The 17,335-nt window shown below is 41.6% G+C and overlaps 1 protein-coding gene across 3 annotated transcripts in view; it reads right to left on the bottom strand.

Annotated features, from left to right (window-relative positions):
• Positions 1-2,743: 2,743 nt before the first annotated feature.
• Positions 2,744-17,335, bottom strand: part of LOC135495396 (uncharacterized) — an 89,445-nt gene continuing 74,853 nt past the window's right edge. For 2 of the 3 annotated variants that reach the window (XM_064783976.1, XM_064783977.1), the window contains exons 2-7: positions 16,889-17,212; positions 15,463-15,596; positions 11,917-12,118; positions 11,368-11,498; positions 4,906-4,954; positions 2,744-3,293 (exon numbers count right to left, since the gene is read on the bottom strand). In XM_064783976.1, coding sequence (XP_064640046.1) covers positions 3,217-3,293; positions 4,906-4,954; positions 11,368-11,498; positions 11,917-12,118; positions 15,463-15,596; positions 16,889-17,212 — 917 coding nt within the window. In that variant the 3' untranslated portion in view covers positions 2,744-3,216. The remainder of the gene's footprint in view (positions 3,294-4,905; positions 4,955-11,367; positions 11,499-11,916; positions 12,119-15,462; positions 15,597-16,888; positions 17,213-17,335) is intronic. The other variant, XM_064783975.1, reaches the window with a different exon arrangement.

Raw genomic sequence — 17,335 nt, 5'->3', positions numbered from 1 at the left:
TCTCTTGGACAAAATGCTCTGTATCTCCCTTGTTTTCAAGAGTTCAGAGTTGAATAAGATATCATTTTGTTTGTCTTGCTATCATCTTTAAATTGAATCAATAACATTTAGTTTCTGAGTTAAGGAAAGTTTTACCCACCCTTTTGAAAAAAACTTGAGATTTTTAAATTTCTGAGATTCCAAATTATCAGTCTATGTGAATTCTTGGTAATACTAACTACTAGCCTACGGTTATTTTGTGGAACGTATTGACACTGAAAACAATCTATTCATGATACAACACAAAACTGCAAATTATCATAACTCCCACTAAATAAATGCACCACACAATATACATGTAGATCAAAAGTGATCCAGTTTTCAGAGGAAAAAGAAGATAGACACTTACCAAGAGGCATAGGAGAAAAGGCAGGAGTGAGCGTTTGTAAAGTCATCTACGATGAAACGGCCAGTGACCATTGTGCTCACCGTAAATATATTTGGTGGTTAAAGATTCATCCTGGTTAAGAAACATGCGACATGTGTAGGATATAGGTCAAACCAAGGTCGGTATGACATGTGATGTATCCTTGCTGGGAGAACCTACCATAAAAATATCATCGAAAACAAGTCAACAATAAGCGAGACATTGCACTTTTTACCTTTTTTAGTTTTGGCCTCCTGACCTGGTGCCCAAGTCGAGAATAAGATCAGACCGAAATTCGGCGTCCGAGGTTATATGACGTAGGGAGTCATTTGTACCAAATTTCAAGTTCATAGCTTTAGCGGTTAAGAAACGTGCCATAGTTACACTCAAACGACCAATTTACGCCATTTGACCTCTGTGACCTTGAAAATAAGGTCGAATCAAAACCTGTAGGATATGTGATGTATCCTTGCTTGGAGTACCTACCATAAAAATATCATCGAAAACAAGTCACTAATAAGCAAGATATTGCACTTTTTACCTTTTTTAGTTTTGGCTCCTGGTGGCCAAGTCGAGAATAAGATCAGACCGAAATTCGGTGTCAGAGGTTATATGATAACATAGGGAGTCATTTGTATCAAATTTCAAGTTCATAGCTTGGTATTTGGTCGGCTACAAACGGTTTTTATCATGTTCACCCCGGAGAATCAAAATCCTGAACTCCGAGCAATTCGTGCCAAGTCCAGATTCCGAGTCATCGGATATTCCTGAGTTCCGAGTGCCACGATTGGTCGTCTTGGAAAACAGCGCTCAGTTCCTTCAAAGACGCGATAAAGTTCTAATTCAACTTGTGCATTCGGATCTTGGGATATTGGGGAACACGATAGTTGAAGTTTCATATTAAAGGTTGCTCTGATAGGCTGCAATAAGGGAAAAGCTTTTGCTTTTCTTGCTTGCTTATTGATCTTTTGCTTCGTCACGCCGTCTAAGCAAAGATAAGGTACTTGAAATCAGTCCATAGCAGGCCAAGTATCTCTAGATCCGAATGTACGCATCAGTTAAATACTACTGAATTTAGGTATGCCATGAGAGAGCCATTTTTGCAAGGAATAAACCGAGGGACTCGGAACTCAGGAATACGATGACTCGGAATCTGGCCTTGGCACGAATTGCCCGGAGTTAGGATTTCGATTCTCCGGGGTGATGTTGAAACAGTCCTTACACATAGCGCCCGAATAGATGGGTCATATGTCAACGTTTTCTTGAGGGGGAAGAAGGTTTGAGACGGATGGCCATCATCGGCCCATCATGCCTATACTGTGTAATTGACCTTCTGAGATGGTGGTATTTCAATCCTGAAAATACCACAACATGGTACACGAGAAGTTATTGGATCTATGATTGCTATATGAACTTATTGATGACATGTCTGCAATGCTGTGAATTCTATTCAATTTTTTTAAACACGTCAAAGTCGGCAATTGTCAGTCTTCATATTTGAACCTTAATCGGGTTGATTGCATTGACTCCGAATCTGGACTTGGCACGAATTGCCCGGAGTTAGGATTTCGAGACAAATGTGAAGTTATTGGATATATGATTGACAAATTAATATTAGGATAGAACTATCATTGATCAATTCATCCATCGTCTGATATTTTCTATGAAAACTTAAGGGACAATAATGTATCACTTGGATACACGTATCAATTGTTACACTGGCTTTTTCATGAGCAACTTCTCAAGTCGACAGGGGACATTGGAAATAACGTCAATATCCAAGGTGTATCCGGTATGGAAGATGATGTAGACCGTACGGTTGTGTTGCAATAGCTTGGAACGAGTGTAACTCCAGTACAGCACGACTCAAAACGAGTGTGTGCTGTTATACTGAAGACGGTATTCTGCTAGTCAATGTTACACGCCAACTGGTTCTGGTGCGAGGGAAAGCGTATAACGTGTAGAATCTAATAGAGTATTATAAGAAGTTTCTGCCATTCTAGCTACAAATAGTGGCGAGATTATAATCGAGGGGGGGGGCCTGAATACCGACCTCGGTAGGCCGCAATCGGAGCAGACCAGTTCTGCAGAATGATTTCCTTGAACGGGAAAATCTTATTTGTGGTTACTCGCATTATTCATGTGACGTTAATTTTACCTTTGAATGTAAAATAACTGGTGAACTAAATCGTATTGGGACACCGATGGATGCTATTGTTCCCAGCGTCCCTGAGGTTAACGAACATCCCTCAAGAGACCTGGTGCCGTAGACCGATGCTGAACTTGCAGACATACTAACTTAGCAGAGAATGAACTCGGAAGGCAGGAGTAATCATATAATAGTTTATTATTACACGTCAAAGTCGGCAATTGTCAGTCTTCATATTTGAACCTTAATCGGGTTGATTGCATTGACTCCGAATCTGGACTTGGCACGAATTGCCCGGAGTTAGGATTTCGAGACAAATGTGAAGTTATTGGATATATGATTGACAAATTAATATTAGGATAGAACTATCATTGATCAATTCATCCATCGTCTGATATTTTCTATGAAAACTTAAGGGACAATAATGTATCACTTGGATATTAGAAGGATCCTACATGCTGCATCCTTGGTTTGTTGTATACATTCAATAGGATAACTATTGTGAAATAAACACTTTTTAAAACTTCCTAATTTCAATTAGTATTTCACAAAGTTGCACAAAACATACAATGATTTATCTGATTTATCTAACAAATATATCAGAATCATGAATTTATTCCCTTCATTCAAGAATTATCATTTCCGGGCGACATCACTGTCATCACTGCGATCTGTTCCTTTGTCTAGTGAATTTTGAGTAGTCCGAGTAGTCCGAGTAGTCGTAGTAGTCGGCGCACCCTTAAAGAGACAAGAGAGGTCAATAAGAAATAAGATAAGAAGATTAAACTGGAAATTGTTACACTGGCTTTTTCATGAGCAACTTCTCAAGTCGACAGGGGACATTGGAAATAACGTCAATATCCAAGGTGTATCCGGTATGGAAGATGATGTAGACCGTACGGTTGTGTTGCAATAGCTTGGAACGAGTGTAACTCCAGTACAGCACGACTCAAAACGAGTGTGTGCTGTTATACTGAAGACGGTATTCTGCTAGTCAATGTTACACGCCAACTGGTTCTGGTGCGAGGGAAAGCGTATAACGTGTAGAATCTAATAGAGTATTATAAGAAGTTTCTGCCATTCTAGCTACAAATAGTGGCGAGATTATAATCGAGGGGGGGGGGGGGACCTGAATACCGACCTCGGTAGGCCGCAATCGGAGCAGACCAGTTCTGCAGAATGATTTCCTTGAACGGGAAAATCTTATTTGTGGTTACTCGCATTATTCATGTGACGTTAATTTTACCTTTGAATGTAAAATAACTGGTGAACTAAATCGTATTGGGACACCGATGGATGCTATTGTTCCCAGCGTCCCTGAGGTTAACGAACATCCCTCAAGAGACCTGGTGCCGTAGACCGATGCTGAACTTGCAGACATACTAACTTAGCAGAGAATGAACTCGGAAGGCAGGAGTAATCATATAATAGTTTATTTGTACTTACTTGATTTAGGAGTTTCTGATTTAGCTAGACACTATTGGATGCAAACTGGGCGGCCCAAGAGAGGTAAGAGAGAGAGAGAGAGAGCCGGCGTGCCCAGTACTTAAATACTCAGACGCCAAGTCACGAGCTCAGAGTCCAAGATTACGGAAGACGAATACTAATTAAAGGAGCAACCCGGTCCAGGATACGAGGCCGTCCAGAGAGAGACCTAACAATGTCAAGTGCCTCCCCCTGGTAGCTGAAGACCATTAGGAAGCTATGATTGGACGCCTCGTACCAGGTGACCATGATCGGAACGTTAACTGTGCCAAGATCACTGGCCATCCCTTTAAGGACTTACTGCTGTCACCGCAATCCTCCGACTTGGAACCGCGTGACTCGAACCCCTGGACTCACTGCTTATATTGTATAATAATATTAATCAAGGCTAAGAACAATGACGAATAGCCTGATAAGGCACGTTCGGTAGACTTCAAACGAATTCAGTTAACCCTATGAACACCGTGAAGCCTACCTTTTAAGGGCTTCACGGTACATGCCCCCCTCGAAAAAGACCAGTCTGTCCCCAGACTGAGAAAGTTTTGCCCGATAATGAAAATATTGTGAGTGGCAGATCGCCAGTGACCCCAATGACAAACGGTGTTACAGTGTGACCCGTAGTAAATAAAAAGAGATAAGGTACATTGCTAATCAGTTGTGATAAAAACCCGAACGACCTTCCAACGCCGCTCACGCCTCGCCATGTTCTTTCACCATTTTTACCCAGAAATTATATATGGTAAGTACAATTTTCTGATTCTCTATGTACTGCATCCTTGTTAAAATTAATCACTTATACCGAAAATGTTGCGTTCACCCCTGATAAATTCATAATATATATATGTACATGTAAGTGACAACTCACGAGAAAGGAAACAAACAAATCTCGGCTCACATTCGGCCTGTGCAAGACACTGAAACGTCGAAAAAAAAAATTATTGGTTGAACTCAATGTTACTTGCCGTACCCAGGCCTATCACTTTCAGGTAACCGTCCCTTCAACCACACCATTATTATTAAAATATGCTTATCATTTCTATCCTTTTCACCGTAATGAAGCGGACCCTTAACACATGACAGCGTAACCTCACCAACACTGGGTAAAGTAACCCAAAGTACTCAATCAACTGGAGTTTGACAAGAAAAACTACCAAAAAACCAAAAAAAACTAATAAATATTGTGCTACTATTCCATAATTCTTTTTACCCCAAATCTAACCCGAATCAGGTCCATTACCCTAGACAAACCGGTCTATGAAAAATATAAAACGCCGTAAATATCCTTCGGTTTGCCCATTGTATGGAATATCCAGGACCATGACTCAGCTGTGTCATAACTAAGCCAGTGCAATCACGCAATCTGCACTAATGGTCCGGTTACTTCTTGCCTGAAACCTACTCCGTTCCCTTGAACGAGAGTAAAAATATCCTCTAGAGTCTGACATTACCCCTATTGCAACCGTTTCTTCAAGCTGATCTGTTTGCGAACCCTCTTTTGAAACCCTACTATACTGCGCTTTGACCCCAGGACCGTCCTTCGGAGGGTCCTTAATCTCTTGGATGTTGGTTTCGTCGGGTAGGTCGTTGTTTGCACCCACAGTGATCAGTTTAGTTTTACTCCCAAGGACCTGCGATAAACCAACTGATTGTGTACTCAGATTTGGCAAGTGCCCCAGTTCCGCAGTGTCTGTAATATTACTTAATGGGGACTCGACCGCGTCCCGGTGTTTATAAACTGAGTTGTTATCACTTTGACCTAGGCCTACCGTTTGCGAGGAACTCTGAGATAACTGTCCACTTAAAGGGAGGACGCCCGAAGTATCCATAATGTCCGATCTGGTTGGCCCCACGAATCCACCTTCCTTAGAAGGAGAGGATTTAGACCTGACTACTGAAATGTCCCCTTTTACATACTCATCACGGTCGCCGACACCTGAGGACTGTTGACCGATACTATCCCTAGGTTCGGCCTGAAGTACAGTAGGCCTATGCCCAGCATTTTCATCCGATGGTTTGCTAACCTTACCAGTAGGCCTACGCAACGGTATACGCAGGGTTGGACCCAAAACTAAGCTTAACTGAGAATAGTCAATTCTAGCATCCGCATATTCTAAAAAATCTGCTCCTAGGACCATGTCCACCTTAATACGATCACAAACATAAAACGAGAAACAAATTGAAAAACCCTTGAACCTAAGTCTAATTGAAACCGTGCCTAATAAAGGGATGTCGTGATTACTTGCTGACGATATGCTCTTGACCTTGCCCTCCGCTATATCTTTGAGGTCAAAACTGGAATCCCATTTCTGTAGTAAAGACGGGGTGACTAACGACAAACTGCCCCCGGTATCAACTAAGGCCTCGAATCGCACACCCTGCATCTCTAGGTGTATCATATTTGCTTCTGAAAAATCTTCTACCTTACCTACTTGGTTCTCTGTCGACTTCTCCGACTGTTTGCATGCATGTACATCGACCGATTCTTGAAAACTATAAACTTCTGGTTGAACAAGACCTACTTCGGTTCGCAAATCCTGGGGTGAACACCTTTCCCCCTTGGTTTCATACCGCACTTCCTGTTCTTTCACTATTGCCTCCAAATACGCCTGGAGATTACCCCCATCAGCATCTAGGCCTGTTTCATCTTTATCTAAGGAACTGTTGCCTAGACCTTCTTCTAAGCTACGGGTAGTATCCTGACTACCCGGTCCTAGTGTATCTCTAACATACTGCTGGAATGCCCGTTCTTCATCATAGGGCACCGTGTCGAAACTATTAACATCTCTACTGAATGTACTCGAGTCACTCGTTTCCCAATTGTGACCCGTATTGCCACCATATAATTCACCTATGTTATCAGGATACCATTCCTGACTCTCTGTGCTCATATAAGCCTCGGATTCACACCCCTCATATCGAGACCTGATTTCAGCTTCCTCAGCATAACTATCATATCCCCTAAAATCTCCAAAATCGCCGTCATCATATGGATACCCATCTAGATCGGTATCAAAAATACAGTCAACCTCCGCATATTCCTCATCTCGGTAGTCTTCACTAACATTTGATCTACCGCTAGGCCTATATCGATCACTATCCTGCCAGTCCAAAGTACAAAACTCGTCACTATCAAGCTTGCCAAAAGTATAATCTAAATCACTAAAAGCACTATCATAGGCATAAACGTTACTATTATCCTGCCCCTGACGTCGTATACGACTACTCTGTAAATACCCGGGTCCATGAAATTTTAAGTTACCGTGATCATGGGCCCTACCAACTAGTTTAAACGCTGAGAGTATGAGGGACCCTGCCGGCTAGGCGGCTGACTGCTTTTTGGACGGAATGGCGTAATATTATCGTGGGGACCCGACCTGTCCTGAAAGTTAGGCCTGTCCCTAGGTGGCCCATTATACCTAGCACTTGGCCTCGACATAGGCCGATACACCTGGGGAGTATAAGCATTAGTCTGAGACTCGGATCTATTCCTAGGACAATTTCTTGCGATATGATCTAAGGAATTACAGGTCCAACATGACCTAGGGACCTGTTGTTGCCGGGTGGTACCTGAACAGACCGAATAATGATGCGATCCTCCACATTTCTGACAAACCACATCACCCCTCTGGTCCCTAGCTGCCCTAAAGTTAGGATTACGGCCCACCTGCATACTCAATGTCTGCAACTGCTGCCGCACCTCGCGTAATTCCCTTCGAACACTTGACTCATCCCGGCCCTCGTTATCTGACAAGGGCTGTGTCTGACTTTGGCCCTGCCCCATGGTCTTGAATGACTCAAGCTTGTCTAGCACCGCTATGATGCCGGCATTGGTGGAAGCATTGGCGTCAAGGCTCTGCGTGTCCTCAAATAATTTCGCTGCCACCAAGGCCTCATCAAAGCTAAGTGGTGCAGCTCTTAAAACATGGGCTCGAATTGGTGGCCTAAGGCCACGGATAAAATAGCTTAATTTTTCAGGAGCTGATACATTCAAGGCCATGGAGGCTTGGACCACCTCCTGTGCATACTGATCAACCGAATCTGAGGGTCCCATCTGCTTAGACATGAGAGCATTAAGTTTAACAAACCTAAACTTTTCATTTTCGAAATGACTGAGGAAAGCCTCGGCCAGTGAATCCCATTCTGCGCGGATTTCTGGGCGTAAGTTTAAGAACCACAACCAAGCGCCTGAGCGCATATTTAACCCAAAGACAGCCACGCGCTGTTCTCGGCTTAAACCTTTCGTTTGCCCGTATAGCGAAAAACGGGTGAGCCAATCTCGGGCCCCAACGCTGTCCTTCATGCCTAACCAGGGTTCAAGTTTAAGCTCAGAAAGTTTTACGCTACTGCCAGTAAATTCGCGGAATGACTCTCTAATATCCTCCCACATTGAGCGGGAGCTGAAGTAACACAATCACGAACAAGGACTACTCCGTCTGCTACACTGCCTTCGGCTTTAGTATCACACTTTTCTCCCTCTACACAAATGTAATAGTACAAGATCCTAGGTGTAAGACATAGTAAGATAAACATCCGTAACTCCACATGGATGCATTTTAGTACAAGAACCTGGGCAACTTCCGCCCACTTCAAACACGTGCGCTGCACTGTCAAAGGCTCGACTGCGGTCTTTCTTCTGTGAAATTCGGCTTCGGACTCCCCTGCGAAGACCCCGTTGTGCCCTTTTATTGGGACGGGAAAGGAGCTTGTGAAAATGTGAATCAATCAGCCAATCACAGTGCTCGCCGGTTTCACATATTTGTAAAAAGAGGCAGCGCCTCTATCCTAAGATTACGGAATTATTTAAAATACGATAGGACCACGTTGACCCAGTTTAAATTGAAACGAGATAAATCTACTCCCCGACATTAGTGCTGGCGTTGAAGTTATTCCTGTGAACGAACGGGTTCATGGGAGAGCTGCGGGAAGAGCTGGGTGGAATGAGGAAATAACGGAGTGTAAGCAAAGGGCTATATTTCGGCACAATTTGTGGAAGGATAACGGAAGGCCACGCCAAGGGGTAGTGTAGCGGATATACGCCGTCATACAATGGCACAATATCATTAATAAGAAGAATCAGGATAGTAGCCGAGTCTCTGCGTAATAATAATAACACTGATTTTTGGAAAGGGGTAAAAAAAGTCAAAGAGTCAAACAATGTCCTTCCGAATAATATTGATGATAGAAAGGGCAGGGAATCTATAGTTGTGAACTGTTCGGTAATATATTTAAGAGGTCATATAATTCCGTTTCAAACGATGTTAATGAAATGAATGATTTGAAAGGAGATATCAATGTTGACATTGGTAGACACTGTATTGACGGAAAGTGTAGTGAAAGCCATAGTATATATCCGTGCTGGAAGTTGAGAATGGGGTACAGAGGTTAAAACGAGGAAAATATGATAGTAATCCGAATTTAGCGTCTGATCATTTTATAAATGGAGGGCATAATTATAAGGTTAAATGTATACATCTCGCTTTTGTTAAGCTGTATGATGAGTCATGGGTATTATCCGGGTGGCTTTGCTTAATATAGGGTAATACTTATTCTAAAAACAACAGAAAGTCGCCAAATGCATCAGATTACTATCGTGGAATCTCCTTAAAGGCCATAACTCCAGGTTTTTTGCCATTTTCTGCTGTAAGACGATTTCAAAAGTGTACCTAACACTTTATACAATACAGAAAACCAAATGCAATTAGCTCCACCCATTTTGAAGATATAGCCAATTATGTGTTTGACAACTTGATTACCTAATCAGGCTAGCAACTGGCTTGTTAGAGCCAGGCGACGGGTTCAGCAAAAGTTGTAATGTAGATCAGGCTATCTGTACATGTCATGCAATCATAAAAGCAGGAGGGCCTTAATTAATTATGCACACCTGGAAGTAATGTGTTTCATTCACTATGGTGTATTGTGTGGCTCCGAATTGTGTCAAGGATAGCACAAAGAACAATCGAATGACGGATGGGACCCATTTTCATGAATTTCCAAAGCCAGTTGAACGAGAGAGGAGGAAGCTGTGGATTCGGAAGTGCAAACGTTTGGAGTGTTGGAAGCCTGGGCCTTCGGCCAAACTTTGCAGTGATCACTTTATCGATACGGATTATCACATGAAGCCGGATATCTGCATCCAACTGAATATTAAATGCCACTTGTTAAAAACAGCTGTTCCATCTGTATTCGATTTGACCAACCCCACTTACATGCGACAGCCTCCATTTTCTGTTGCCTGCACGTTCAGGGCGTTCATCCTCCACTTCCTCATCACTTTCGTCCGAATGATCACTCTCATTATGATCTAGTGATATTAATGGCTCGAACATGTACGGCTCAACGTTTAAATATCCTTCTTTATCGACCAAAACATCCTCAAATTCACTGCTCTCACTCTCTGAACTGTATGCGAAAGCCATCTTGCTTTGTTCTGACTAGCCTGATCTACGTCATCAAAAAATCCCTAGCGGCCACATGTGAAACTAATCTAAAGTTGTGTGTGGTGGGAAATTCAAATAGTTTAAAATTGAAAATTGAAATAACTAAATAATGACTTTATTATTAGAATTTTTTTAATGTCTGGGATCTTGTTTTTTTAACCCTCAACATATTTCATGAGTATCAAGCATGTTTTCAAACCTAGATATATGGCCTTTAAGTAGCATTTCTGGTAAAGTTATGAAGAATATTCTGTAAATCTGTACAAACTGTTGTATGAAATAAACAAATATATATGAACGAACTATGGCCCCATGGTCTCTGATATTTTGTTTAATGAAATCAACTGAAGATCTACAGATCAACCCTAAATTACAGACCACTTTTTAAGGTTAACTTTAATGACCAACTTTGTTCTTTGGGTGTTCCCACCAATTGCATACGTCACAACAGAATTACTGAGTGTCTATTTGGAACCAACCATGTCAATCGGTCGCCAGTAACATTTCACATTTCTTTTTTTTCATTTCAAACAGGGATCACTCAGGAAAATAAGTTTTCCAGGTGGTTTATGACATATTCGCCATTTCCAAAATCGCCTAAATTTCAAAGTGTAGACAAATATGTGCAACGTTTCAGCAAAAATGCATGCACCGTGACTGCACTGCGTGTAGTGCATTGTGCATATAACCATGAATAAGTAACCATTGCCTCACCCACCAGTACACACGAACGCCGTACCCCTTTAAGAGCCTATTCAATCAATCTTTCCAAATCAGGTATGATTACGACTAAATGTGAACTCTACTAGGCAGCTACTAAGCAGATTATGCAACGGCAAATGAATAAGAAAATGCCAAGAAGCTGCAACTAAAATCATTGGAAAACTTACTCTGTCCTGATATTTTTTCCTGATGAATACTATGCCGATTGTCAGTGCTATGACAAACAAAGCACATATTGCCACTATCATGCCTATCACGGCTGTATGAGTAATTAAAGACTGATGTGGACTGGGGGTTACTGGAAAGAAAAAAAACCTTAAGCATATCATTGAAGCTGATAAGCATGCATAAAAAATCCTAGCGGCTATGTGAGAAAACACAATCACCCGTCCGCCACGTTTTGAACGACCGTCAGCCATGATTATGATATACCAGCCACAGTCCCCAGTGGCGCTACTGTGTTCACTCTTGTGAAAACAAACCCGTAGAAGCGAAAATGAAAGAAGTGGTCTGAACACTGAAAAGAATGATGATAGGGAACCAAGTAGGTATAGGAAAGCTTGTCTCCAGTTTCTGAAACAAGGAAACTAACAGTTTTTAGGCATTCACCATGATTAGTGTTTCCACTAGCCTGACAGAATTGAAATAAGCAATGAGTGAGATCACAAAAAATAAACAACGCTATATGACAACGTAAACAATTGAAAGATGCCTACCATAATTGAAACATTGTGGGCAATTGACAGGCATTGTTTTTGAAACGTTTGGCTCTCCAACGACGTTTTCTGCCGTACATGAAATGTCATATTCCTTTCCATCCTCCTCCATGTCTGTCACTGTACTTTCAGTCCGGTACTGGCCCTCCTTCGCGCCTTCGCAGCCCATTTCTGTGACCGTCGCGTTGCCATTAAACGGTTCCTGGAAAATAAGTATGGCAATGGTAAAATTGGCTAAGTGGTCCACGCGCATCATTCATGAGATGTAGCGGAAAGTAGTTTGTGAGAAAAAGGTACCTTTTTGGCTGATGAGCAAAAGTGCAAAAGTACACAATGGCACCATACGACCATCATATAACTCAATGATGAAAATTGATAAACATGTAGCAGAGCACAGTTCTTCTGAAAATGACCGAAATATTGCAATATTTTAAGTGGTCTGATTATGCATGCAGTTCAAAAGTGCATCTGGATTCATTATTGCATAACATGCAATCAACCTTATTAAGGTTCAAATATTATGAAGACTGACAATTGCCGACTTTGACATGTTTAAAATATTTGAATAGGATTCACAGCATTGCAGATATGTCATCAATAAGTGCATATAGCATACAAATGTTTGCAGACGTGACCGGTATTAACACTTGTAGATGCCTGTTTCTACTCACCTATGCAACCTCTGGCTTTTGAAAAATAATAGAGTCATCATGTTTTCATGAGGCCTTCCCAAGCTCGACATCATGATAACGACAGCGAATTCAGAGGCTGTATCGACCTCAGCTAAAAACTGCTGCACCTTTCGTTATTCGAGGAGTTTGACGATAATTTTCCACAGATGAACTCGTGAAAGTTACATGTACATTTTTGAGTAAACGTGTTGTCGAAAGGCTGTGATAACCCCTTTTAAAGTGATTGCTCCGTAGTCAAACTTTTTGATCTGCCCTCATTCGCAACAGCACTCATGCCCCAGATGCCAGTGAAACTTGTGAATTCCTATCCCAGCCTCATACTAATATGTAAAGTCAAGGACTTAGTGAGCCCCCCTTTAGGTCGGGGGAGCTCCCCCGAACCCCCCTACGAGCATATGTTAAGTGCAAGCTCTAGCAACTACAGCTGTTACAATGGGGGGGACACCCCCCAAACCCCCCTCCGTCGACATAGGTTTTTACCAGTGCGTTGGGGGGAAGCTCCCCCCAAACCCGCCCCCCCCCCGGTGGACAGTCAACTAGCCCTTCTGTGTCATACTGCTGGAGGGGGGGGGGGGTGCGATGGGACCATCCATATAGTTCCTTCCGACACATTTTTGTTTTGGTAATGTAATACATTGTGATTGTCCTTATTCACGGGAATCGGGCGTTTCCAGTGATATACGACACAAATAGGTTGTCCTCATGCATTCACTTTGGAAACGCATTTTAAAATAGATGTTACGTCCTGTTAATGGGGCACGTCATCATCGCGTACATTTGGGAAAAACTCCCTAACGAGACCGGAGCAGACGGCTGAAAGTAGTTTAATTATTGGCCGCTAGGGTGCAGAATGTCGCTCACCCGAATTTTTCACGCAACTTTTGCTAAAAAGAGCTAGTTCTAGTTTGTGATTCATTTTGATACTTCAGATTTGGGCAGAAGACCAATATAACTTAGTCGTCAGTGTGGTTTTAAGCTGGAAAAACGTATTTGTTTTTCTTAAAGTGCCTTTTTTGGACGGGTGTGTGCGATTGTTTTGTTTTTATGTCACGTGACCTCGATCATGTCGACACAAAATTAAAATAAACCACCCTTTTCTGTCATTATTTAGGACGGATATTTCTCTAATAAAAATATTACTATAATTGGCCAATTTCTTAGGCATATGATGTAGCGAATTCCCATGAAGATTTAAATTAATTTAAATTAATTTCAACAAATGGGATAGCAACCACCACCGGAAGATCGCGGAGAAATCGGTAAACTCAACGGAGTTAATTCAGAAAAATACCAAAAAAAATTGTTTGTAGGATATACAATAGTTACTCTCTTTATTTCTCATGAAATCAGTATATACTCCCACACACACGTGTATCTTAAGAGCCCCTCCTAAAGGGGGGCTTATTAAGCGCGCAGCTATGGTTAACGTGCATACGACGTATCCAATGTAAACAATGTTTCTCAAGTCCATGGATTCGTTCCAAATGGCTTAAATTTGACTTAAAATGGCCGCCAGAAGAGATAAACGCGCGAAAGTAGTAACTCGACTATTCTGAGCTCCGAGAGAGAACCACACGATTATTCTCACTGTTTTTTAATCAAACTTCAATTTCAGGGGGTTTACCCCCGACATATGTGTTTTGATTTTTCATACTTTAGTGATGATATCCAAAAGATGCTTAAAATGGATATAATCCCGAAATAATAAACCAAAAGACGGGCAGGCGTTTCGAGAAAAAAATTTTATTTTGAGATTTCAATAAACCTTTTGAACGAATTCCACATGGGCCGTGGTGGGATCCGAAGACACCTGAAGGAGGAATGTATGTTTTTATGGGGTACCATTGGTTTTGCAGATCTTCTGTTTTTTTCTAAAGAATAATCAATATTCGCTAGCAGGCTTTTTATGCTCCCAGGTATGAAGAGGGTTCTATGATCCTCATGTTCTTTGTTCATCAGTCTGGTGTTCCTCAAGAGTCAAGTGTTTTCAAGTCTCTTGGCCAGCAAAATCCCTTTCCAACCAATTATTTATGCATTAACCATTCGGCAACATGTTGGTGGGGGAAAAACCTGATCCCTAGATCCCTGACCCCTTGAATTGGTTTCCCAGGTACGACCACAAGCAATTGTCTCAAGGAAGCCACCAGTACGACCTATTGGGCGTCTTGCCAATATTATGCCAGTGAAAAGGAAGGGTAATGATGGTTGAGGGTTGCAGTTAGGGTACCATCAAAGGAGTACCTCTTCCTCGCTCTGGGTTAAACGTGTCAAAGGACTGCACCATCATGAAGATTTCGGGGTTCCACTCGAGCGCCCCAGGGTAAGCAGCTCGGAAGGACTTATTGAGAGGCCAATAGGGGGAGGGGCCTTCCCCCCCATGCACTGGCTAAAACATGTCAGAAGGACGGGGGTTGGGGGGGGGGGGGGGGGGCTCTCCATGGCGACAGTTGCGCGAGATCAATAGAGCTTGCACTTTACATTAGAATCTGCCAGAGTCCCAGACTACGATAGTCTGGACACCTTTCGGGGGGGGGGGGGGCATTTTCCATTTCTTTGCCGGCTATTAATATGACGATGGAGTTGAGTTACTGCTAATGCGATACACGGAGAAAACTGTCTATCAAAACAAAAAATTGGCGGAAGGAACTATAGCAGGGTCCCAACCAGGGGGTTTGGGGGGTTTCCCCCCAACCTAAAGGCGCTGCGCGCTTACTAGGGCACTGCACTGATAATATTATCTGAAATGGCTATACATGCTATATCAAGTTTCCATTACCGACTCTCTCTTTTTGTCGTGTATTCATAAAAGCACTTATCAGAAACTTTGAGATTATGAACGTATTGCTCTACTTACGTCATTTACAAACCATGAAATAATTGGTGCCGGATATGCACAATTTGTTGTGCAGGTCAGGTTCTTTTGCAAGTGCTGTCGCGCATCAACTGTCCTCTCGACGATTTTTTTTAGTCTCACTTCTGTTACCGGAACTGGAAACGGACAATAGATAATCAACCGACAAAGACGAAGCAGAAGCACATTGGTTTACAAGAACACTCCGGCTGAAATGAAGGTAATTTGTGGTACAATTATAGATGTGTGCAGAAATATGTGCACTCCCGATTGCCAGCTGTTTTCTACAATGGACAGGTGATAATTGTACCATGCAGTATGACTGTATTGCTTCAATTCTCCCGAGGGCTAACTAATAATTTAGATCGACTTTGAAACGAATCGAATTAAAACTAATTAGTATTTATTGTCTACCTGTTTTATCAATAAACTATTGTCAGTGTTATTACTGATCTGTTTTATATGCGTATATAGATGTTTTATCATTGTTTAGTGCTTCGAAAATGCATGTACATTATTATAGCACTCCAATCCAAACAAATTATCATTATTATGCCCCCGCCTTCGAGGGGGCATTATGTCGACACTATGTCCGTCATCCGTCGTCGTCGTCGTCCGTCCATAAACTTTTCAATTTCCGTGCGAGTTTTCACGATATCAAAATATCATGAAAAACCTATCTTTTTCAATCCTGCAGTTATTGATACTCGAATAGAACAGAATCATACTCTTGGCCATTCTTTAACTTTTTGTAAAAAAATTCTCAAAAAATTCTTTCTACTATGATAATATCGCGAATCTCAAGGGTGAAAAAGTGCCCAAATCGTCGGCAACTTGGAAGTTATCCGAAACCTCAAAAGTTCCCACCATGTCAAACATCAATAAAAATAGTCATTGCCATTATAAAGGGCATCAAGAGGAACAGAAACTCATAAAAATTTTCGAAAATTGGAATTCTCATAAGTTTGATATTTTGTGATATCAACAAAGTGCACCGATTTTTTTCAAACTTTTTTTTCACAGAAAGTCAGAGACAGAGAATGGACCAGAGTACGATTCTGTTCTATTGCGGGATTAATTACTGCAGGATTTGAAAAGATAGTTTTATCGTGGTATTTTGATATTGGGATATTTTGCACACAATGCCATTTTTTGCATGTGGCCAAAGAAAGAATAGATATGGCTTGCAACATTTGAAATAGTTTTGGTAAGAATTGCAGATTTTATTCAAAATTATCAAGTGTATGTCAACTTCTGGGCACGACTCCAGCTATTTAAAGACAGCGCTTTTACATCATAACGGTAGGTGTGGTTTGTTGTTGGAATAGCAACCATGTTGTCATTATACACAGAGCATCCTTTTTATTGCATTAAATTTGTTTAATTAAAGTGCTCTTACGCATATATATGTATCCTGTTCATAACTTACCCAAAACATGTAAATCCACAATGGCCATGACGTTGGCACGTAAACATCGATATTCTCCTTTATCGGTCCATTGGGCATCCATGATTGACAAATTATAAAATCTAAGACTGTCCTCAGTATCTGAACATGACATTTTGTGTTTATCTTTTGCATAAGACTCACAATTGGTCGTTATTGTTCTGAAATTTGGTGGCGAATGCCAGTTTACTGGTATATCTTTATTAGTGTCATTTTTCAGTCGACACCACAGACTGACGTTATGTCCTTGCTTCACTTCGACTGGTCCTGGTTGTATTGCGATCTGAGAAGGAACACCGGTCGATGCTGAAAAGAAAATGAGTCACTATGTTGATCTTCAAGGCGACAAGCGGTGGAAAAATTTTCTCTAGAAATAGGCAGCTTACAAGATCCACAAAGCCCCTAGAAATTGTCCAAAATTGATCTAAG

The sequence above is a fragment of the Lineus longissimus genome, chromosome 11 (assembly GCF_910592395.1).
Source record: "Lineus longissimus chromosome 11, tnLinLong1.2, whole genome shotgun sequence".
Classification (NCBI taxonomy): Eukaryota; Metazoa; Nemertea; class Pilidiophora; order Heteronemertea; family Lineidae; genus Lineus; species Lineus longissimus.
Note: the sequence above shows the minus strand (reverse complement) of the source record. Positions and strands in the feature narration are given on the sequence as shown.